Raw genomic sequence first — 19,767 nt, 5'->3', positions numbered from 1 at the left:
CTCCCTGCTCCCCACCACTCGCCCTTTTGGCTGGGCTTTGGCTCCCTGGAGCTGCTGAGTGGTGCCTGTGGAGCCCAGGGTGCTGGTGCTGATGTAACTGCTGCACACAAAGTGATTGTTTGCTGGTAAATTACTGATTTTAATCTGTGTGTAATCCTTTCCCTCCTATGTCAGATAGACACAGGCTAATCCTCCTTTACCAGGAAGGTAAACCTTCCTGGGGTGGTGTTTGGGGGAAGCTGGGGAGAGAAGGAAAATAATAAAAAAATAAAATTGTTGGTTCAGAAATGGTAACAAAAGCATCCTTTTTAGAGCATGCATTACCCACAAGGAAAACCTCATAAATGTATGTGCCTGCAGTCTCATTCTGGAAATGGGTATGTGAGAGGGGACTTGACTAAGTTTATGACAATCCTACTATAGAAATAGATTTAATTAAAATTCTTAATTTATTGGGGGGACTGGAGAAAGAAACAGCTGAAAATTTTGAACTTTATGGGATATTTAATGCCTTGTATAGGTGTCAGCATATTCTTTCATGTGAAAGAATAAGCAAAAATATCTTCTAGCCAAATAAAGATTTTCAAAAGAAAGAAACTGTGTGAAGCTCAACTACAGGGTTGCTTAAATTGTCAGCTGCTAATATATTCTGGGATGATCATGTTTTAAAATATTATAATATTGGTTAAACACTTCAAAGAAGCATTAAACTAAAGTTTTTGTTTGCTTTTCTTAGGAGCCTTAAAATAGCAAGCTAGGCATAAATTTTGCTAAGCATATAATGATGAGGTATTTGCATCAAAATGCATAAGGCCAGAACTATAAACGTATTTAGAGACCTTAATGGTTCAGGTCAACAACAAGTGGGATTTTCAAGGCATGTAGTCACCTTACTAATGCCGCTGACTGGGCTACGGGGTGTACCCAGGAGCTGCATTAAAGCCGGATAGCTCAGCTCTGAGGGGGGCTAACCAGCCCAAGCTCTGGCAATGCACCCAGCCTATGCCTTAGCTAGCCTTTAGTGATATACAGCTCAGTGATTATCAGCTCATGAGTGATTTCAGCTCTTTAGGCTAGCTAGGCTTGGCTGGAGCACCCAGCAGGCACTCGCAAGACCGGGAAAGAGAGGAGAGCGCTGTATGAGGTTCCAAGACGATGTCTTTATTGGTCTTCTTCGTAGCTCTTCCACGGAGTGTCTCGAAGGGTCTCAGGGACAGCGGCTCCAACGAGCCGGGCAGAAACAGGGGTTTATATAGGGTTAGGGAGGATTGAGAATTGTCCAATGGTAAGGGTTAAAGGAAAGTGACCTATAGCTTTACAGAGAGATAAGCCAGGGTCCGAGAGCGGGAGAGAGGGGCTCCTTTTGTTCAGTCATCCTGACTCAGCATCCTGTTTCTGAACGCCAAGGCAGGCTCGCAGGGCCTGTGCCTGCTACACCTTACTGCTTCTGAAAATGATGCTGAAGTGTAGTACTCATCTTGAGGCAGTGACCATGCCTCGTGAGAAGGCTGGGTGAGCAGTTGTACTCTATTTTTAGTCATTATCTTTAGGTTAGTGCTGATGGGACTTCTGGCAGAACCCTAAGCCTGAAGCTTGCATACTAGAAATGCAGATGGGCTTGCTTTCTTTCCACTTCTTGGGTGCTGAACTGTGACTGGCTGTGAAAAGATATTTTGGTCAGGGCAGCTGGGAGGGTGGCAGAGAGTGTCCCCCTAGGAAGGGGGGCCCAGGGCTGCTCAAGAAGAGCTGAAGTTGAGACCACAGGGGTTGTAGTCTCATAGCTCTTCCATTCTAATTTTTCACCATTAATGGAGGTCTTGCTTTTAGGATTGAGGGCCTGTAGGTCAGCTGGTACCTGGGGAGTGGGAACAATAAGCTTGGCTGGAGAAATGCAAGGTCACACTGCCTTCACCACCATCTCTGGAGAAACTCTCTCATCTGTATCCTGTGAGTGAGAAGGGCAGGCATGTCCGACTTGCTGCCAAGAGAGATTATTAACTAGTATACTATGTATTAACTAGTCTACTTCTACTGAATTCTGGTTTACACCAAGTTAACCTTCCATATCATGTGACCTTGACTAATAACTGACAGCATTTTGGTAAGAAATTTAGGGTAATCATTCTTCTGTTTATATTGTGTTTTAGCACGTCAGTGGGTACAGGCTTGAGTATAGCATTAAGTGAGCGTAATATTGGAGTCAGTTTTAGAAAAAGAAGTAACAGGTATTTGAATCTCTCCACGTCCTTTCATTTGCAGTCACTTTTCTGACTGATTTTTTTTTTTCCTCTGTCTCTTGAATACTCCCCAGTAACTGGAATATGCAAGTGATTTTGAGGAATGACAAAACTATCCAAAACTGCAGGTTGTGCCTGCAGATGTGTTGAACAGCCTTTGCTTAGGTGTCAATGTCATGGCTAGCTCCTGCCATGGGACATCCAGCTTTGGGCCACATGCAAATGGCCATTGGTCCTTAAGGATACATGAGGAAGGTGCCATCCCTACAGCTTTCAGCAGGGACTTTTCAATAACTGAATAAAGTAATGCACGAGGGTGGCAGAAGCTCTGGGGCCATGTAAGCTCTGCCTTTGACTGCCAAGGAGTGATGAATGGCTGCATTAAACAGGACCTGCATCTGCTTGCAGTGCAGAAATGCCTTGAAGTTGCACTTTACATACCTTGAGGTGTCTTACAAATGCTAGGACCTATTTAAATGATTCTCCAATTCAGCAGTTTTGAGTTCAGTTTAAAAATATCCTTGATCCAGTATAACTGTAGGCTCTAAGCAAAAGGTAGTGCCACACTGTCTTTCCCTTCTGTTAGACACAATCATCATGAAACTGTGCAACCAGTCACATACTGCCAGAGGCAAAGGAAAAATAATACACTAAACTAAAAAAAAAAACCCAAAACAAATCACCAAACCCCCCTCCCCAAACCCAACAGCAGTTTCTGTTGTTTCTGTGAGCTGATCTGCTTCACTATGTAGTTTCACAACCCAATGTCATGAATGGAGCATAAAGTAAGAGCTGAGGAAGGGACAACAGTGCAGTTTCACTGGTACCCTAGGATAGATGTAACCCTTGGATTCAATTCCTGTTGTCCTCAGCCAGCCACAGCAGTGCCATTAGCCCAGCTGTTGGCTGCTGTGGAGCCATTTACCACAGGTGCTTTTGTTTCCTTCCATCCTGAAGCCAGCAGCGGTGCTGCCCTCTGAGCCTTTTTCTGCTTCATGGCAAACACTTTTTTGTGAGGTCAGTTAAAAAAACTGACCTGCTTTAGGCTGGGGCAAATTCTTGACAGATACCTGTAGTGACAGGTATTTTTTCCCTCCATGTAGTTGCTGTGGAAACGGGCTCTTAAAGATCGTTTCAAATACGTGCGGAGACCCATTGAAGATGACGAGCAAGTCCTGAGGAACAAATGCAAGTTTGGCCACAGGAGAGGACAGAGCAGAAAATCTTCTTTTGCTGAAAATACTCTTGAGGCTATCCAGGGGCAGGTAGAGGTAAGATTTTTGGTGCTTGACTGAGTTCCGTCTTTCAGCTCCTCTGTTGGCAATAAGGCCACCAGCCAGTAAAGGGGAGAACTGATCTCATCCCATTTAAACTCATTTTGTACAGAGCTTGTCATATTGCCCTACCCTTGACTCTTTTATGTATCAACAGCAGAACTAAACCTGATACTGGACGCCTTGCATGTTTGTTGTCATTTAGAGTTGTAAGTTGGACAGACAATACTGTCTTTTTTTTTAAATGCAGTATTTCTATTCTGCTTTTGATTATATACCTTTAATTAGAGTGAAAAACAACAGAGAGTTATGTCTACTAGCTGAAGCCTCTGTACAAATAAGAAAGCAAAGAGGTATTTGAGCTGGTAGCAAAACTTCTACTGTCACATTTGTTATATAAAATCTGTTTGTGTAGATGTGTGATATACATAGGCGTGTTTACAAATCTATGCATGCAGTTGTTGTGTTTTCCTTTAGCTGGAGAATTCAGAGAGTTATCACTGTCCAGTAAGTGTCTGAAGCATACTAATTAATTTATACAGTTTCATAAATTCATTAAGGTTCCAGGTTTGCCGATACTGCACACACCTCTTTGTGCTGAAATTAAAACATGGTAAAATTTAAACAGTTTTGTCCAAATGTGATAAAGAAAATGTGTAAGTAGATATTTATCTTTAGCTTATCCATGTTCATCCTGCTGTTTACCGGACCCTGTATTTAGGGAACAAGAGTGGTTGATTGGATGCATTTCTGCATATATTGTGATTGAAGGTGGCTTTAGTTTCCTATACAAAATGCAAATACACATTTGCATTGGTTTTTAGAAATTTCAGTAATTTCTGTTTATTCCCTTTGGGTTAATATGTTCAGGAATATACACACCTCTTCTTGCCTGCTTTAGTTAAAGGGTTTGCAGCATGTGTGAAGTAAGAAACCTGTGACTTTGGTGCAAAAAACAGTCTCTCACCCAGTAAAGAAGAAATTATAAGCTGCTGGTTTTGTGTGCCATCCTTTATCTGCTAAAGCTTGGAAAGGGCACATGTGGATCTTTTCTGTCTTATGAGCTCATTGAGAAGGGTTTTGGAGTGATCCTGTAGGGACTGCATGCTAAATTTCGTTTATCTCTAGAGAGGGTGTAACTGCTCTGTGCTGTGCTTCTGCAGACCAGGAATCTCCACTCTTTAACTGCATTGCCCAAGGCCATCACTGGCCACCCTTGTTTGCTTTAGAAATTAAAGACCAATATCGAATCTCCTCTAAAGGCCTAGGCCTTTTTTGTTAGCCTGAATGTTGTAAGCAAATTAAGGGTTAAACTTAAAGATGGTGAGAGGATGCTGAATATCTCTAAACAACTTTCCTTTCTCTCTCTCTCTCTCATTTTCCCTATATCCTGAACATTTATATATATATAAAATACAAATATAAATGCAAGAATCAACACTTGTGGCCCCTATTAAGGATTAAGAATGTATTCCATAATTTTGAGGGAATCAAAAGTTAGTTTTAAATGTGTCTCTACATTGAAAGCAGCGATGTCTGACTCTGAGATCCTATATTATGTCACTGCATATCTGCAAAATGGAACAAAATGTTTCACATTATTTTTAACAAAAGCAGTGGGGATTTTCATTCTGTACATTTAGGAATACACATAAAGGCACTTTCCTGCCAATCTTTGTACTGCTTACTCTAGGAAAAATAGAAACTGTTAAAGTGTCTTAGTCTCAAAAAATGAATATTTTATCTAGAAACCAATACCACAGGCAAACCCAAATTATATTCAAATTACTGTTAGCCAGATCCCCTTGTCTTCATCCCTTTTCCAAGACTGGAAGAATGAATCAGCCTTGTGTGAACTAGAAGCCAACACATCAAAATAAATTGATGTAAATGGGGGGAAATGAATTCGAGGTTAAGGAGACCTTTGGAGACTAGTCAGTGAAGGATTCTTAGTCCCTTTGGGCCACCACACTCTCCTTTAGATAGGCAGAGTAGGACATTTAGGGCATTACAGGTCAAAGCCGACTGGCAGAGCCGTGCAGATGAGAGAGCACATCTGTTCCCAGCAGATGACCTACTTAGCAGTCACACAGCTGACTTCTGTATCCAGCTTTCCTTTCTGAGCACTCATCAGCTGTCACCCTGTCATGTGTGCTTTGTGTCAGTATAGTCTCAGATTGTTAATGGCATGAAACTAATAAAAAGATTATTTACTGATAGGAAATGTCTCACTGTTACACCTGGCATTTATTTTTATATGAGAAGAGTAATGAAGTTATTACTACTAATAAAAACCTTAACCAATCTTTTTACTTCTTCATGTGAAAATCCAGCTGCTTGCCAGGACAATCTCCTGTGATGTTTTGAGCCAGATGATGTCTGTCCCTAGGACTGCCCAAGCCCCTTTACCTTCCAACCAGGCATTCTTCCTTCAAAAGCAGCTCCAGCATACTCGGCAGGGTATGCTCCCATGCCGGGCATTGCTGCCAGGTGCAGCATCTGTCTTCCTCCTCCAGTTTCTTTAAAACATCTGCTGATGTTTTCTTTGTTACATAGCATTATATTCAAACAAGATTGAAGAATAGCTACTCTCTTTTCTAGTGACTGGCATCACATGAAAGGTCTTGAACAAGTGCAGGCAATAGGATGACGGTAAGTAAGCACATAAACCCATGCTAGAGGTGTCTGTCAGTAAAGGAGATTTTTATTTAAATGATGCTCCCTATAAATATCCATCAGGTTGCACCACCAGGAAAAGAAGCTTGGACTGTGCCTGGCAGACTTTAATTTGAGTCTCTTTGTCTGAGGGATATTCAAGTTTTATCAGGAAAGCCTCCATAAACAACAAATTTTGTGGCTATGGTGTGAGAATCCTTCTCAGTCATTTTCAGGCAAGTATCTCGGAGCTGCAGTAATCCAGGGGACAGTGTCTTGTAATGATAATGACCTTCATCTGCTGCAAATGGAAGGTACTTTCCATGACAAGGGTGATCACACTGTTAAAATACATAAGAAAAGCAAGCCAGTCTCCCCTCTGCGGCAAGGGTGGGATTACTGCTAAACCAGCCATTCAGTGGCTTGTTCTGACTGGTCTCATCATTATTTTTTAGCACCAAGCCCCCTTCCTCTGCCCTAAGGACTTGTTTGATTTATGGTCCTTCAGGCTGTGAGGGAAACCACCTCCAGCCACTTGTAATAGGAAGGGCCCCAGACTTGGGAGCCAGAAGAAACAGAAAGACCTTCCTGGTCCTTGGCCAAAGGATTGTCAGAAGGCAAAAGGCGGTGGAGAAGGAAATGGGGTTGGAGCTGATGATTGGCTTGCACACCTTGAGGGCTTATGGCTCAAACACTATTTTAGTCTTCCCAGGGGTAGTGACCAAGAGCAGATTTTCCCTTTCAGACCTTTAAGCCAGTCTCAAGCGGTGCTGCTCATGGAATGTGTGACTTCACTATCAGCTCAGTGAGCTGAATACAGAAATGAAAAAGCCCCCAGACATCCTGCATGGCTTAACCTGCCAATTCGGAGAGGTGTGTGTTTCCCATACGTCCAGTATCATATTCTGTTCCCAGAAGCTTCTGGAATACTCTTATGCTATCTCAAATGTCACTAAATAGCTGTATCTATGCAGCTGGATTAAGCTCCTTCAATCCATCCCAGACATTATATAAGAAAATATCTCAGCAAAGGGACTACCCAAGGGTATCTTAAGCTTCCTGAAATGTAAGGGGATATAACAAGCTAGAAGACTGCTTCTAGATATTAAACAAAAATGGAGAGAGAGTACAGTCCCTCTTCTAAAGCCTCTGATTCCTTACATCTTATGACAGCCTGTTTGTGTGGTCATCAGGCTTTCTCTGAAGCTGTCACACAAATAAGCTTGGAGTTAGGTGTGAAAAGGAAAAATAGGCTCTGACAACATGTCAGCTAAGATAGTGGTAGATGTTTGCAGATAAATGGGAGTATTTGCCACACCCAGCAGAGCCGGGAATAACAAAATGAAAACAATTTATAAAGGGGGCACCGGCGCACCATCTTCTTTCTGTGTCAGTGGGATAGAGACAAGAAATGCTTTGATGAGAACTTTGGGAGAAGCAGAAGGATTCTGCAGAAACTTTAACTCATGAAGTTGAACATGTATTGATATTCCGGTAGAGGGAAGATAAACAGGAATTTTGAAACTGGTGAATGTGCAAATTCTGTGCCAAGAGGACTAAATTAAAAGCAGAGAAGACCCCTGGCTGAGGAGGGGCACCATTTGCACTTGCTTTGGTGGTATCATGCAGTACAAGAATGGTGAAATTTACCCTGTTGGTTTTATCTGGAAACTGTCTTTTCTGATGAAAGGAGGAATCAGGACTGAGTGAAGCATACCCTGAGATGGAGTCTCTTTTATCTCAGATTAGGTATATTAGGCAAGGTAGACATTTCCTAGGGATATGCCTTTCTTTCAGGTGATAATTAACATCATGTTTGTCAATGATCTTATGCCACTACAGGAGTTAGAAACTTGTAACAAGATTTCAGGGGCTCTAGCAAAAATTGGACTTGGAAAATGATGGCTGGAGAAAAAGGGAGAAATGAGAAAAATAAAGCAACAGCAAGGGAAAAAGAGAGCTAAATGTCTCTCAAATTCTCAGAGGATGAACAGCTTGTTTACAAGATGCAGAAATTCTCTTGGCTCAACCTTATGGCCCTACTGGCAGGTACAGCATTAGGTACCATCTCTGCTGAGAATGCCATGCCCAAATGAAACAGGGGTGATAGCACCTTTCCCTCTAAGATTAATGGCCTCTAAATAAAGTGTTTGAATGTTTGCACAGCTGGAATGTGAGCATGCATATATAAATGATCATTCAGTGGCTGTACTGAGCTGTTGTAATGTGATTTTTCCACTAAAACTTTGATGTGCATACATCAGACTTTGAGCGTGTAGTGTTGCTTAGTTAATATTTTGAAATGCTTTTAAGTCAAAGCAGAAGCTTTAAACACAAATCCCCAGCACACATCTTGCACTTCATCTTCTTATTTGTGTCAGCCAGTGTCTTCATTGTTATGTGAGTTAAATTGTCAAGTACAGGTTGTTCCTTGGTAGAGGAAAACAGATTTCTGTCATTTTGCTTATGCAGCTTACAAAATCAGAAAGTAGTTGTTGTGGCCAGAAATAGGCTGACTTACATGACTTTGAAAGTTTTTGGTTAGCACTGGCACATAAATCTAGTTCTGAAGTTGCCTGCCTGGCTCAAAAGGGCAATTATGTGTAATTAAAGCAAAGCCTGCCTTAATTAAACATCTCATTGGAGTACAAGTCAGCGTGGATCCTGCTGATGGTTACACACTCATTTTGCTTGAAAGCAACCTGTCAATGCTGTCTCACCTGTTTTTGGATGTGAGAGGCGGGACATTGTTTTGATGTCTTCTCAGTTCTCTCCCACAATCCAGGATGAGAAGATGGGCCTTGGGCAGTGCCCAGTTTACAGCCTGCCTTTTTAGATTCATACTTGTTCCAGGTCAGTCTCCAGTGTTTGGGGCTTTTTTGAGCAGACCTTCGCTTTCTCTCGTTGCCTGTTTTGATCGCTCCTCCTGATATAAAATAGCCCAATGTTCAGCATAGTAAATGTCATTCCAATGACCCTGATTGTCACCACAGAAAAAAGGGCTGTCCCTTACAACAGTGATAGCAAAAAACTGGTCTATACACTGTGCATTTATGATGCCTTGTGTCTGTCTGAGTTTCAAAATAGCAAGACCCACTTTTCAGCATTCAAATATCAAGACACAGAGTTTATACTCGCTTAAGTAACTGTGAAAGCTGCTTCTCACCCTGAAGAGGTTATAAAAGCCAATTAATGGAAAAGATTATTCCAAACAAGAGACCTAACTACCATCAGGCTTTCTTGTTTAAGTACCTTGAGTGTTGATGCTAACTAATGCTGGTAGACCCAGCAATCAAGAAGTGTTAGCAACATCAATGCTCTTAGCAATAACATGACTTGGAATATGTATTGGCATCTAGCAAGGAAAATTTGAAATGTGTTTTTCAAAGGAAATATTATTAGCAGCTTCTGGGAGCTGACAAGAGCAATAATAATGAAAGATGGAGGCTGTACCAACACTGCTACTCATCAGCATCCCAGTTGCAATGTATGGTGTTAAAGGACTTCCCATTCAGTGCTGATGACACTGAAGCTGTCTGCACACCACCGCTGTTCCAGGAGATTGGTCTCATTACAACCACATGTTTTCTACATTGCTTTCCAGTAAGCAGATTAATCTCCATCCAAAGGAGTTGCCTCAAAGAAATATTTCCAGAGCATCCCAGGTGAGGAACCTGGATCTCTGGTTGGCAGTGAGCAGACTGACAGCATGCAGTAATGTTCTCATATATACCTCTTTAACTCCATTGTCCTATTTGAATTCACTCTCCCAAACTGAGGAGCCAGTAGGTCCTGTTGACATTCATCAAAAAGAGATCTCTAACTTTGTCCTTAGCAACAATGAGGCCATATTTACCATTCAGGAATTGGTCTAAACCCATGTAAAGAGCAAAGAGTTGTCCCCTGTCCGCACCAGAGGCGCTTTCATCACTCTTTGATTAGGCAGTCATGTTTGGTGTTAACATTCATGTCCTTTACGATTTATGATGCTGGCTTTCAACAGCAACTGAAAGCTTAGACCTTGGAGATCACATCATGCATAAGAATTGCTCCCTCCCTCCTCGCAAACTGATGTAGCAGTTTCCCTGCCTTGGCTGTGATACTGTTTCATAAAGGTGCCCTGCTAGCTGGGGCTTTTTTACAAGGTGGTGCTAATACAATCTTGTATCTTGGGCAGAATCAAGACCCATCAAAAGGACATTTAGGAATCAGGCCTCTATTTAGAAATCTGCCTCCAATCAAATGACTATCGTCTTGCTTCAGGAGATGAGAGGAATGAGGAATTTGGAGTCCAGTATATATTTGTTTGTATGTTTTCTGGTTTTAATGTTAGCATCTTAACACAATCTGCTTGTATATGGTTCCAAGTAGAGCTGTGAATAGCAGGGGGGGAGTCACAGTCAAAAGGCATCTGGAGTGCAGGCAAAGAGGCTCACAACCTCCCAGAGCTGGAATCTTCAGTCACAGATACCTGAGATGCCAAGAAGTCAAGAGTGTTTGCGGGCATGATCACCAAGGGATGGGCTCCCTACTGCTGTCACCCTTTGAGTGTGAATCCAACAGAATGAGTAGGAGCCTTGGCAGCACCATCCTGCAGGCTAGGGCTAGGTTACTCTGACAGCTACTGGGTATCCTCTGCTTACCTCATTAACTTCCTTTCCACATCCTTTTGCCTTTTTCTCTGTTCTGCTGCACTTCTCATAGGCTTGTGATTAAAAGGCAGCTTCTTATTTAAAGATGGTGAAATAAATTTTTGTTTGTCCAGAAATATTTTTTAAATCATTTTTTTTGTTTAAAAAGAAAGGAAACCCTTTACATTATAAACTAAGTCTGCACATTGCTAAACAAGATAAAAATAATTAAATACCACCGATTAACATTCTTATTGTTGCAACTGAAATGGATGTAACTGGTGACACAACTGAAAATCTGCCAGAGGGGTTGGGAGATCTCAAGAAGTAGATTCCTCATTTAATGAGGCTATTTTTTACTTCTGTCTGGTATACATGCTGAACTGTTAGCTGTGGCTTTTTCAGGCATTTGGACAAGAGAGCCCAGCTTTGGTCTAGAGAGGATTGGTTTTGCACATTATCAAAGTAACTGAGCTTTAACCTTATGGTCAGATTTTACTGGAATATTGCTGTGCTGCAGCTGGCTTTCTCGCTGTGATGGTTGAAGTGGAGGAGACCTAAAGTCTTCCCTAAATAAGCAAGTGGTAGGCTGATAAACCAGCTTCCCAAACCCAGATTCCTCCTGCAATGTTAAAGTTGGTTATAAAATATTTTAAATGACACTTGGAACCATTCTCCAATCAAATGGGTGTCCCACTCAGATAACTTATTTCCCCAGAAGGAAGCACCTCTCACCTTTCCACTTACCTTAAAAGCCAGCTTGCTCCCAAACAAAGAAGTTGGAAAGATTACAGATAGCGATTGTCTCAAGCAGGATGAACACTGCAAGGCAACCAGTTCTAACACTAGCTTCTGCTTGTATTGCTCTCAGGTAATAGATGATTTACACTACAAAGTTTGGCCTTCCATTGCTATTTTTCCCCCCTAATAAATAGCTATGACAGCAACTCCTCCTTATACTACTGCCATATTTCTATTGGTAACTTGCCATTGCCACTGATGAAAATGTCAAATGGTCTCCTTTTGCTAATTAATAATATCATCAGCATAACTAGCTCTCAAGGACAGAGCTGACCACAGGGAAAGTCCATCAAATCGAGCAGTGTTTGCCTTGACAGGGGGGCTGGAGAGAAGCTGGCATAAAGGTCACAACTTCTTATGGTGTTTGTTTCTAAGCAACCCAGTCAGTCAGTCTGTGGTTGCAGCACACTGGGTGGAGTTGTTTTGCTTTCTTGTCTCTGCGAGTAAGACACTGAAGGTGACAGACCCTCGGGGAATGTTCCACATCAGCTGGCTGAGGAAGTTCCTGCTTTATGGGCAGGAGGCCTGGAAGCAGACCCACAGGAGAAACCAGTAGTGAAAGGGCTGTTTGGAGTCAGAGACTTCAACCTAGCTCTTGCACAGCATAAAAACATAAATGTATTTTTAAAAGCCCTAACAATTGCCCAAGTTTGTGTGTGAGAAAGTGTGGGTATCTTGAGACTGACAAGAATGGGTCATCCCTTGGTTCTGTGCACTGGTCACAGTGAAGCAAAGGACAGCAAAGGAATAGCTTGGCAGGTTAAGGAATAGCTGAATGACCCAGTTGTGAATATGTGAATACTAGCATGGTATTCATAGTAGTAACACATATAAAATACATACCAGGAACCATCAAAAGCCAATACAGGAAGCTTGCAGAGATGACACACCTGCAGCAAAACAAAACTCTGCTGACTCTGAGTGATCTGATTTACACAGAATTCTTTTTTGTGGCTTTCTGCCTTCTCTGCACTAGGTTATAGAGGCTTTCTCACCCAGGGTGAGAAACAAGAAGCCTGATGCTGCTAAGGGACAGGAGTGCTCAAGGTGCATTCCCTAGGTACAGGATGGCTGGCAGAATACAAAGCCATACCAGAAAAATGAGATAGATTTTGTGAGGATTCTCAGGAGGTGAGTTCAGATGATCACATCACTGGGACCATTCTTCATGGGCATTCTTCAGGGCATCTGTCTCAAGACTGGCATGTCACTAAAGGGGACAGAATAATTCACTAAAATGAGCAGTAACGCATTTCCAGGATCAAGTACTTACGCAAAATTTTCAGTAATGTCCAAGGATAAACCAGGTAATTTTTTTAATTGTGATGTACAATTTTTCTCATATTAGATAATTGGAGGTAACTAATTTGATGCTAGTTTCTAGAGTTTCAGGAGAGAGCTAGAAAACATATGGACCAAGAAACTTTCTGTCTTCACTGGCCAAGTTGGCAAGAACTGCAATACAGACCCAAGAGATTAACACATTAGGAAGGAATCAACAAAGTTTTGGTAAACAGACCCAATTCTTCACAAATTCATTAGTTCTTTGAAGTATTCAACAACCCTGAGGACACAGGCAATCCAGCTGATATAGTTTACTTTAAATTCAGAAGAGATTTTAGCACATGCCTTTCAAAGGCTCTTAGAGGATATAATCTGAGGGGATAAACAGGAAGGTCCTTGAATGGATAAACAGTTAAAAGATAGAATAAACAAGGCTATGCAGAAATGGTTGGGGTTTACAGTGGAGAAGATTATGAATGCTTAGTTTAAGCAGTTCAATATATTTCTAAATGACATGAGAAAAGTAGACTAGTTGGCAGATTATCTTTTGTGATGCTACCAAGGATACTAAAGGCAAAGACCAAAGAATTGCAGAAGAATCCCATTCCAGGGGAAAAAAACCCAGCAGATAAAATTCAGTTCTGATAAATAGAAAATAATGCACAAGGAGAAAACCCAGTCCTAACAACACTTATAGTGATGGGCTCTGAGTTTATTAGTACCATTCAGAATGTTATTTTTATACTAGGCCAAAGAATATCTGGCACAATGCTAAGCAGCAGTCAAACCCTCCCCCCCTCAAAAAAAAAAAGTTGATTCCACAGAATTATTTAAGAAAGGAACGAAAGGCAGTGCATTATTCAATTATGCCCCTGTGATGTCTCAGTATCTCAGCCAGTACTTTCAGTTATACTGCACCTATTTCATAAAAACTCCAGTGAAATTAGAAAACTTTCAAAGGCAGTAACAAGGATAATTGAAAGTATGGACAAGCTTTCTTATGTGGAATGATTAAATAGCTTTGGATGGTTTTGGCTGGAAAAGAGATGGCTGAGGACAGAATATGACATGTCTGTAAAACTATAGTGGCATGGAGACGGTGAATAGGTTTAGAATCCAGTATGATAATTAGGAAGCAGAAGTAGCAGGAGAAAAACAAATAAATGCATTTCCTCTGACAGCATATAGTTAAACTGCCACATTTAAGGCAGGATTTTGTGGAAGGCATGATTTTATGAGAGCTGGAAAAGTGACTGGGAGAAGTAATTGAAGGAGGAAAAAAAATCTGCTGAAGGCTGTGTAGCTATAAAGACTGAAGGCTATTAAATATAAACTTAGGGAGTCCACAAACCCCAGTGTAGTGAAGTCTTGACAAACTCACCATATACTCAAAATTTATACATTTTCCCAGCACCTCTCCCAGGCAGGTAGGGGAGGGTTTGGTACTAACTTGTTTCCCCACCTCTGCTCCTGTACTCTGAGGAAGAGGCCAGGGATGCCTATGCAAGCTGGTCACAAACAGACACTACTGTTGTAAAACAATAAACACTGAAATCCCCTGTTAGAAAGAGTACAGACTGTGCTAGTACAGAACCCCAGCAAGGGCCAGGGCTCCTGCAGGGGGCACATTAGGTATCTGTCCTGCATGCAGATCTTACTTTCTTCTGTGATGCCAATGGCTATTGGTGTCTATGGACACACACTAGGAGAGGCAGGTTTTTCACTGGGTACTTGGTGCAACCATTCCTGGAATATCACATGCATGATTTTAAAGAGGGATGTTAATTAAAATGGAAGGTTTCATTGCACATGCAGAGCACTGCAAAGTGGTTTGGGATGTCGTGTGTTTCACAGCTCTATGTCAGAAATGTTCTGGGGAACATTTTGAAGCGTCTCAACTCCCTCTGGCACTGACCCACAGGCTGCCCACATGTGCAGTCACAGCTGCATCAGTGGCAATGCAGACAGGAAAAGCCAGCAGCAACGCAGCCTGAGGATGGTAGCTGTACCAGCTGTGCATCTCTATGTCCCTCAGCTTGTTTCAGGGAGCAAATTCACTGTGTCCACTGATGGATAAGCTGCACACGCTCAGGCTACTCCAGCTGGTGTAGTGCTTTGGATAGCCACCCCTTCTCTTAGTAATTACTGGGTTTGGAATTACATCAGGGACAATAACGATAATTTTGAGGAAGGTTGTTAACTATCCTCGCATACAAAAATACTTTTTGAAAACACTAACAGTCAAACTGCTCATATAATGGCTTTCAATACTAGGTTTTTTAGTTCAGCTGGTGTCCTTGGGGGTAAAAATTCCAGCTGCATAAATGTGAAAGTTAGTTGTCCTGCTTTTAGGACCTGTATGGGTAAGAGGAAAATGCTAAAATTCTCTTGGTAATACAGAGTTAATATTGCTAAATACTGAGTTGTCGTTAGAACTGACGACTCATTTCCAATAAACCACAATGAGACAGACCAGACACAGGAACAGGAATTTCATGAATAGCCTCAAAGATGCAATTTGGGCTTGAGGGACTTGGCTGACAGGTGTAGTTTTATATGAAAACAGACCTCAGTCCAACTTAGAATATGAGGGTGAGTTCAGAGACCTGGAACTGCAACCACACTACCCTTTCTGATGAGCTCAACTACACTCAAATCACAGAGTGATTCACAAATCACATCAAATGACAGGGGCTAAAAAAGCTAAATAATCAGATAAAAAGGCTGATTTGTTGCAATTCTGCCCTTAATTTCCTCATAGGAAGAACGTGCTCATCTTAAAGGCAGTGCAATGGATTTGCATATTAAGTGGCTTAATCGAGAATATATGAAAACTCAGAGGAACTGGGAAGAAGTGGATAACAGAATGGATGTGACAATAGAAATACGGAGAAAGATGATCAGCGATAAGGCACCTTTAAAAGATGTTCTTAGACTGTTTCCTTTCTTAAGATGCCCTTATCAGGTAACAGAACTATTTTTGATAATGACATTGAATCCTGTGTAATAGATGTGATACATCTGTAGGCATGTATTTCACAGGGTATTTCCACTGAAGTATCCATCAGCAATGTCCTCTTTAATCTAATCTCTAATCCCATTTTAAAAGGTTCATCAGTTCAATTCTGGGTTAAAGGTGCCACACATACCACCAGTGTTACTGTTTGATGTTACTTGATGCATTCCTTCCCTGCTTTGAAAAGAAAATTCATCACCTGCTCGAGTTTATAACCTTATTTAACTGAGCTAGTTTTATCCTGTCTTCAAAGTGCATGCATTGTTTACAGTTTTGGTTTTGAGGTTTGCAATACAAATACTTGTTTTTCTTTTAGCTTTTTAGGGAGTTCCAGCTTCTCACACACATGGACATTTATAAGAAAACAGTCGAGATTTTGGAGATTTATTCAGAAAACATATTGTCCTTGTACGTGGTGAGGAATAATCCAATTAACATTATGCTGCAAGAAAATCTGAAGCAGCACACAGAGGAAGATGTTCTGAAATGTCAGTACAAATCTCCTATGCTCTAAATATCAGAGTTTTGTTGTAGCTAATTGTTCTTACTTATGTAACTAAACTAGTTTCAATTGTACTGCAAACACATTTCAAAAATGTTACGGTTTCTTTGAAAATACAGAGTGATGGTGAAGCATTGAGAATGAAAGCTACTAAATTAGTAGGAAAATTAAGTCAGTCAAGCATTAAAACTTTTTTTTTTTCACTGAATGAAAGACTGCAGGTTTGATAAAGTAAGTAATTACCTTAAAATAAGTATTGCTAGATGAGCAGCAGTATGTATTTCTAGATATGAGCGCTTATTATTTTCTAAAAATACCCAAAGAAAACGAATTTTCTGCTTTAGGAACAGCCCCATAAAAAGACACAATTTCCTTTACAAGTCAAGTTTCTATGGTTATAATCTTCACCCCAGTAAAATTAAAGAAGTAGTTCCCACTAACTGTTTCAGGCACCTCATCTCTGCAGACACACACTGCAGGGAAAAGGGCACAGACTGGTACCTCTGGTGAGGTGCCCTGGATGTGGGGGAGCAAACACCTGCTGGCACTCAGCTTCTTTCAGTCTGAGAAGTCTGGGGAGTGTGGTCCTGCAGCGACAGAACTGTTCAAGCAGTCACTCAGGCCGCTGCCTGTGCCCAAGCTTAGCTCTCTGAGAAGTCCTCCTTAGACTCACTTTCTGTCAAACAGGCATAATAATTCCAGGATGTCAATCCAAGGCCACACCATATGAAGACATGTGTGTCCTATAGCACTTTCACTCCATTTATTGCCAGGTCATTTTTGAAAGAAGCAGGAAGTGTAGGTGAAAATTCTGGGGATTTCCTTTGCTAAGATTAAAACCAAAAGTACTCATGATTGATAGATTAAAATTCTTCAATGAATAGTCTAATCCAGAAAGCCTTTATGGAGTTTCTTTTCATAGCTTTGGCCAAGGAAATCTATGGATACAGTAAGTAATTTCCCCTTTCCTTATACAGCATGTCCACAGAGATTTTGACTCATGCCTTAGTAAAGTCCCAAGGCCTTTCCTTTTTATTTTTCTCTCACAAACAACTTGACCTAGATAATAATGGCACCTAGATAATAAATGCATGGTGAGGTAAGTTCAGTGAAGCGCATGACAGCAGAAGCCTGACCTGCAGAAAAGATGTTATAGTCAATAGATGGTATAGTCAGTAACAGCTGAGCCAGAGGGATGGCAGGTACCAGGTGCCAGGAGGTTCTGCAGCACCAGTTGGTACCACAGCCTTCAAAGCAGAGTCCTGGAAACAGGACTCCCCAGACTTCCAGCTTACTGGGGAGAGAGGAGTTTGGGGAAGGGCAGTGAGAGCAGGAAGACTACTCAGCTCACAAACTCAACTAAAAGAAACCCAAAGGCCAACTTTACTTATTGTGAGGAAAACTGAATTGTAATATTGAGTAGCAGAGTCCCATGAAGTAATTAACACTAATGTTCACTACCAGATGAGTTGTCTAAATATTGACTGTAGTACAAGCTACTCTTCAAAGTGGACTGAACAACAGCTTCACTACTGAGCTGTTAACTATTACATAGGTTGCAATCTGTTTTTCCAGGGTGATAACGCAGTGCCAGAAAGTTTTCATTTGTAATTTAGTAGAAATCCTTGCCTTTGACAGATATGAAAATGACTGCTGCATGTTTACTCCTGCCAGAGGTCTTTGGAGATGATTCCAGTCTGTTTGCTGCAGTGAACGAGGAGGTAGGAGACAGAGCACCAGCAGCCTTGGTCTCTCTTCCTTTTATCACCTGCATGTGCACATCACCTGGCCTTTTGGTGGCTCAGCTTAGTTCTGGGAAGAGGGGACATTAGCCTGCCTTTTGAGTAGAAATACTCACAGAAATACTACCTGACTTCAAAGGAGTGTTATCAGACTTACTTCATTTTCTGACCTGTTCATCGTAGCAATGTTGTGGCATCATTTGAAATACCCTTTTTTAAATTTAGGTAAAGGCAGTGACACCAGTGTTGGAAGTGAAAAATCCCTTCAACGTCAGTTCATGCGAGTTTGCCCTGTACATAGAAAGGGAAGAACTGGCCCAGCTTGATGACTGCACCATGGCTCTGGCAGCACTGGTGGCTGCATTCCACGTGTTTGATATCCCATGCCCAAAGAGAATTCACAGGACACTGAACTTCCTGGAGTCCCTGGTCTTTGAGGTGAGGAACCCAGCATCCCTGCCCACCCCGGTAAAGAGAGGGTTGCAGGCACCCAAGCCTCCAGTATCTGATGGTGCATCCAGCACTCCTCTCAGGAGCATTTGATATTTTGTCAAAATAAATCCCTTTGTGCTATTCTTTCTAGTGAAAGTGTATGTATATTTAAAAGCTATGTTTAGTAATGCCCTCCTTTTTTTATTGTACTGGCTACTTCTAACAAAAAATTAAAACTCAAGCAATTTCATTATTTTAAATGTAGATTTTAGAGCAGTCTAGAGATAATAAAATTTTCTAGATTACTTCATGTGTTACATATTATTTTTCTATAAGGAGCATTTGAAAAATTCAGATATTTTGATTCGATTTTAAGAATTAAAAAAAATTATGAGCAACATGAGCATTTCACTGCTTTAGATAGTAATACAGTTAATGTTTTGAAATGGCACAAATTAAACATTTACTTATTACTATTATTTCATAATGTTATGATTGCTGAGAGCCTAATTTAATGATTTTAGTGGTTTAAAATGGTGGGCCTGATTTTCAGCTTACAGGATGATGACTCTTTACTGTTTTCCTCTTGCATGAAACATTTTGTTTTAACATTAATCCTGAATTTACTAAATAGGCATTCTAAGACAAGCTCTCAAAGCAGTGAGAATGACTTATCTGGGATGCTGCCATGTGCATTGGTAACCACAGCTTTGGTGCTGCAGAGGGAACGCCTCATTTTCTTTCCAAATTTGCTCCCTGGAACAAATCAGCTTTCTCCACACGGTGACTCTGTCTGCCTACACAGAGTAGAAGCCCTCTCCTCTCTTCTTCCACAGCCTTCTGTCTTTCCCAACACTCTATTCTTAACTCCTGTCTGAAAATCCCAAGGGATAGTGTCTGGTAGTGCACAGCTCTGGGCAAGTGCCTGGTGATAGGAACAGCAGCCAGGACCCATTGCATTAATTGGAAATAAAAACTGGCTTTTTATTAAAACACTGCTTTCTATTAGAGACCAGTCTCCCACCAGTTCCAAAATGTCAGCATAGGCAAAGCAGCACCTGTGGCCACGATTCTTTAAACACTCAAACACACAGCCTGGAAGATCACAGAAGCTTTGCTAAATTTTGGCTGTGCAGGGGCGACTCCAAGGCAGTGATTACAGTGGGAGATCCTTCAGGATGGGAGGAGATGGA

General features: G+C 41.3%; 1 protein-coding gene across 1 annotated transcript in view; it reads left to right on the top strand.

The window, feature by feature from the left end:
• The window catches only part of SAMD3 (sterile alpha motif domain containing 3), a gene marked incomplete at both ends in the record, with an annotated part of 35,278 nt that extends 16,627 nt beyond the window's left edge, over positions 1–18,651 (top strand). The window contains 6 exon segments of the mRNA XM_084201759.1: positions 3,341–3,508; positions 15,644–15,847; positions 16,215–16,386; positions 18,039–18,121; positions 18,368–18,620; positions 18,623–18,651. Coding sequence (XP_084057885.1) covers positions 3,341–3,508; positions 15,644–15,847; positions 16,215–16,386; positions 18,039–18,121; positions 18,368–18,620; positions 18,623–18,651 — 909 coding nt within the window.
• Positions 18,652–19,767: the final 1,116 nt, after the last annotated feature.

Source organism: Fringilla coelebs (assembly GCF_963513975.1).
Source record: "Fringilla coelebs genome assembly, chromosome: 3".
NCBI classification, from domain to species: domain Eukaryota; kingdom Metazoa; phylum Chordata; class Aves; order Passeriformes; family Fringillidae; genus Fringilla; species Fringilla coelebs.
The sequence above is the reverse complement of the archived record's forward strand: the minus strand, read 5'-3'. Positions and strand labels throughout refer to the sequence as shown.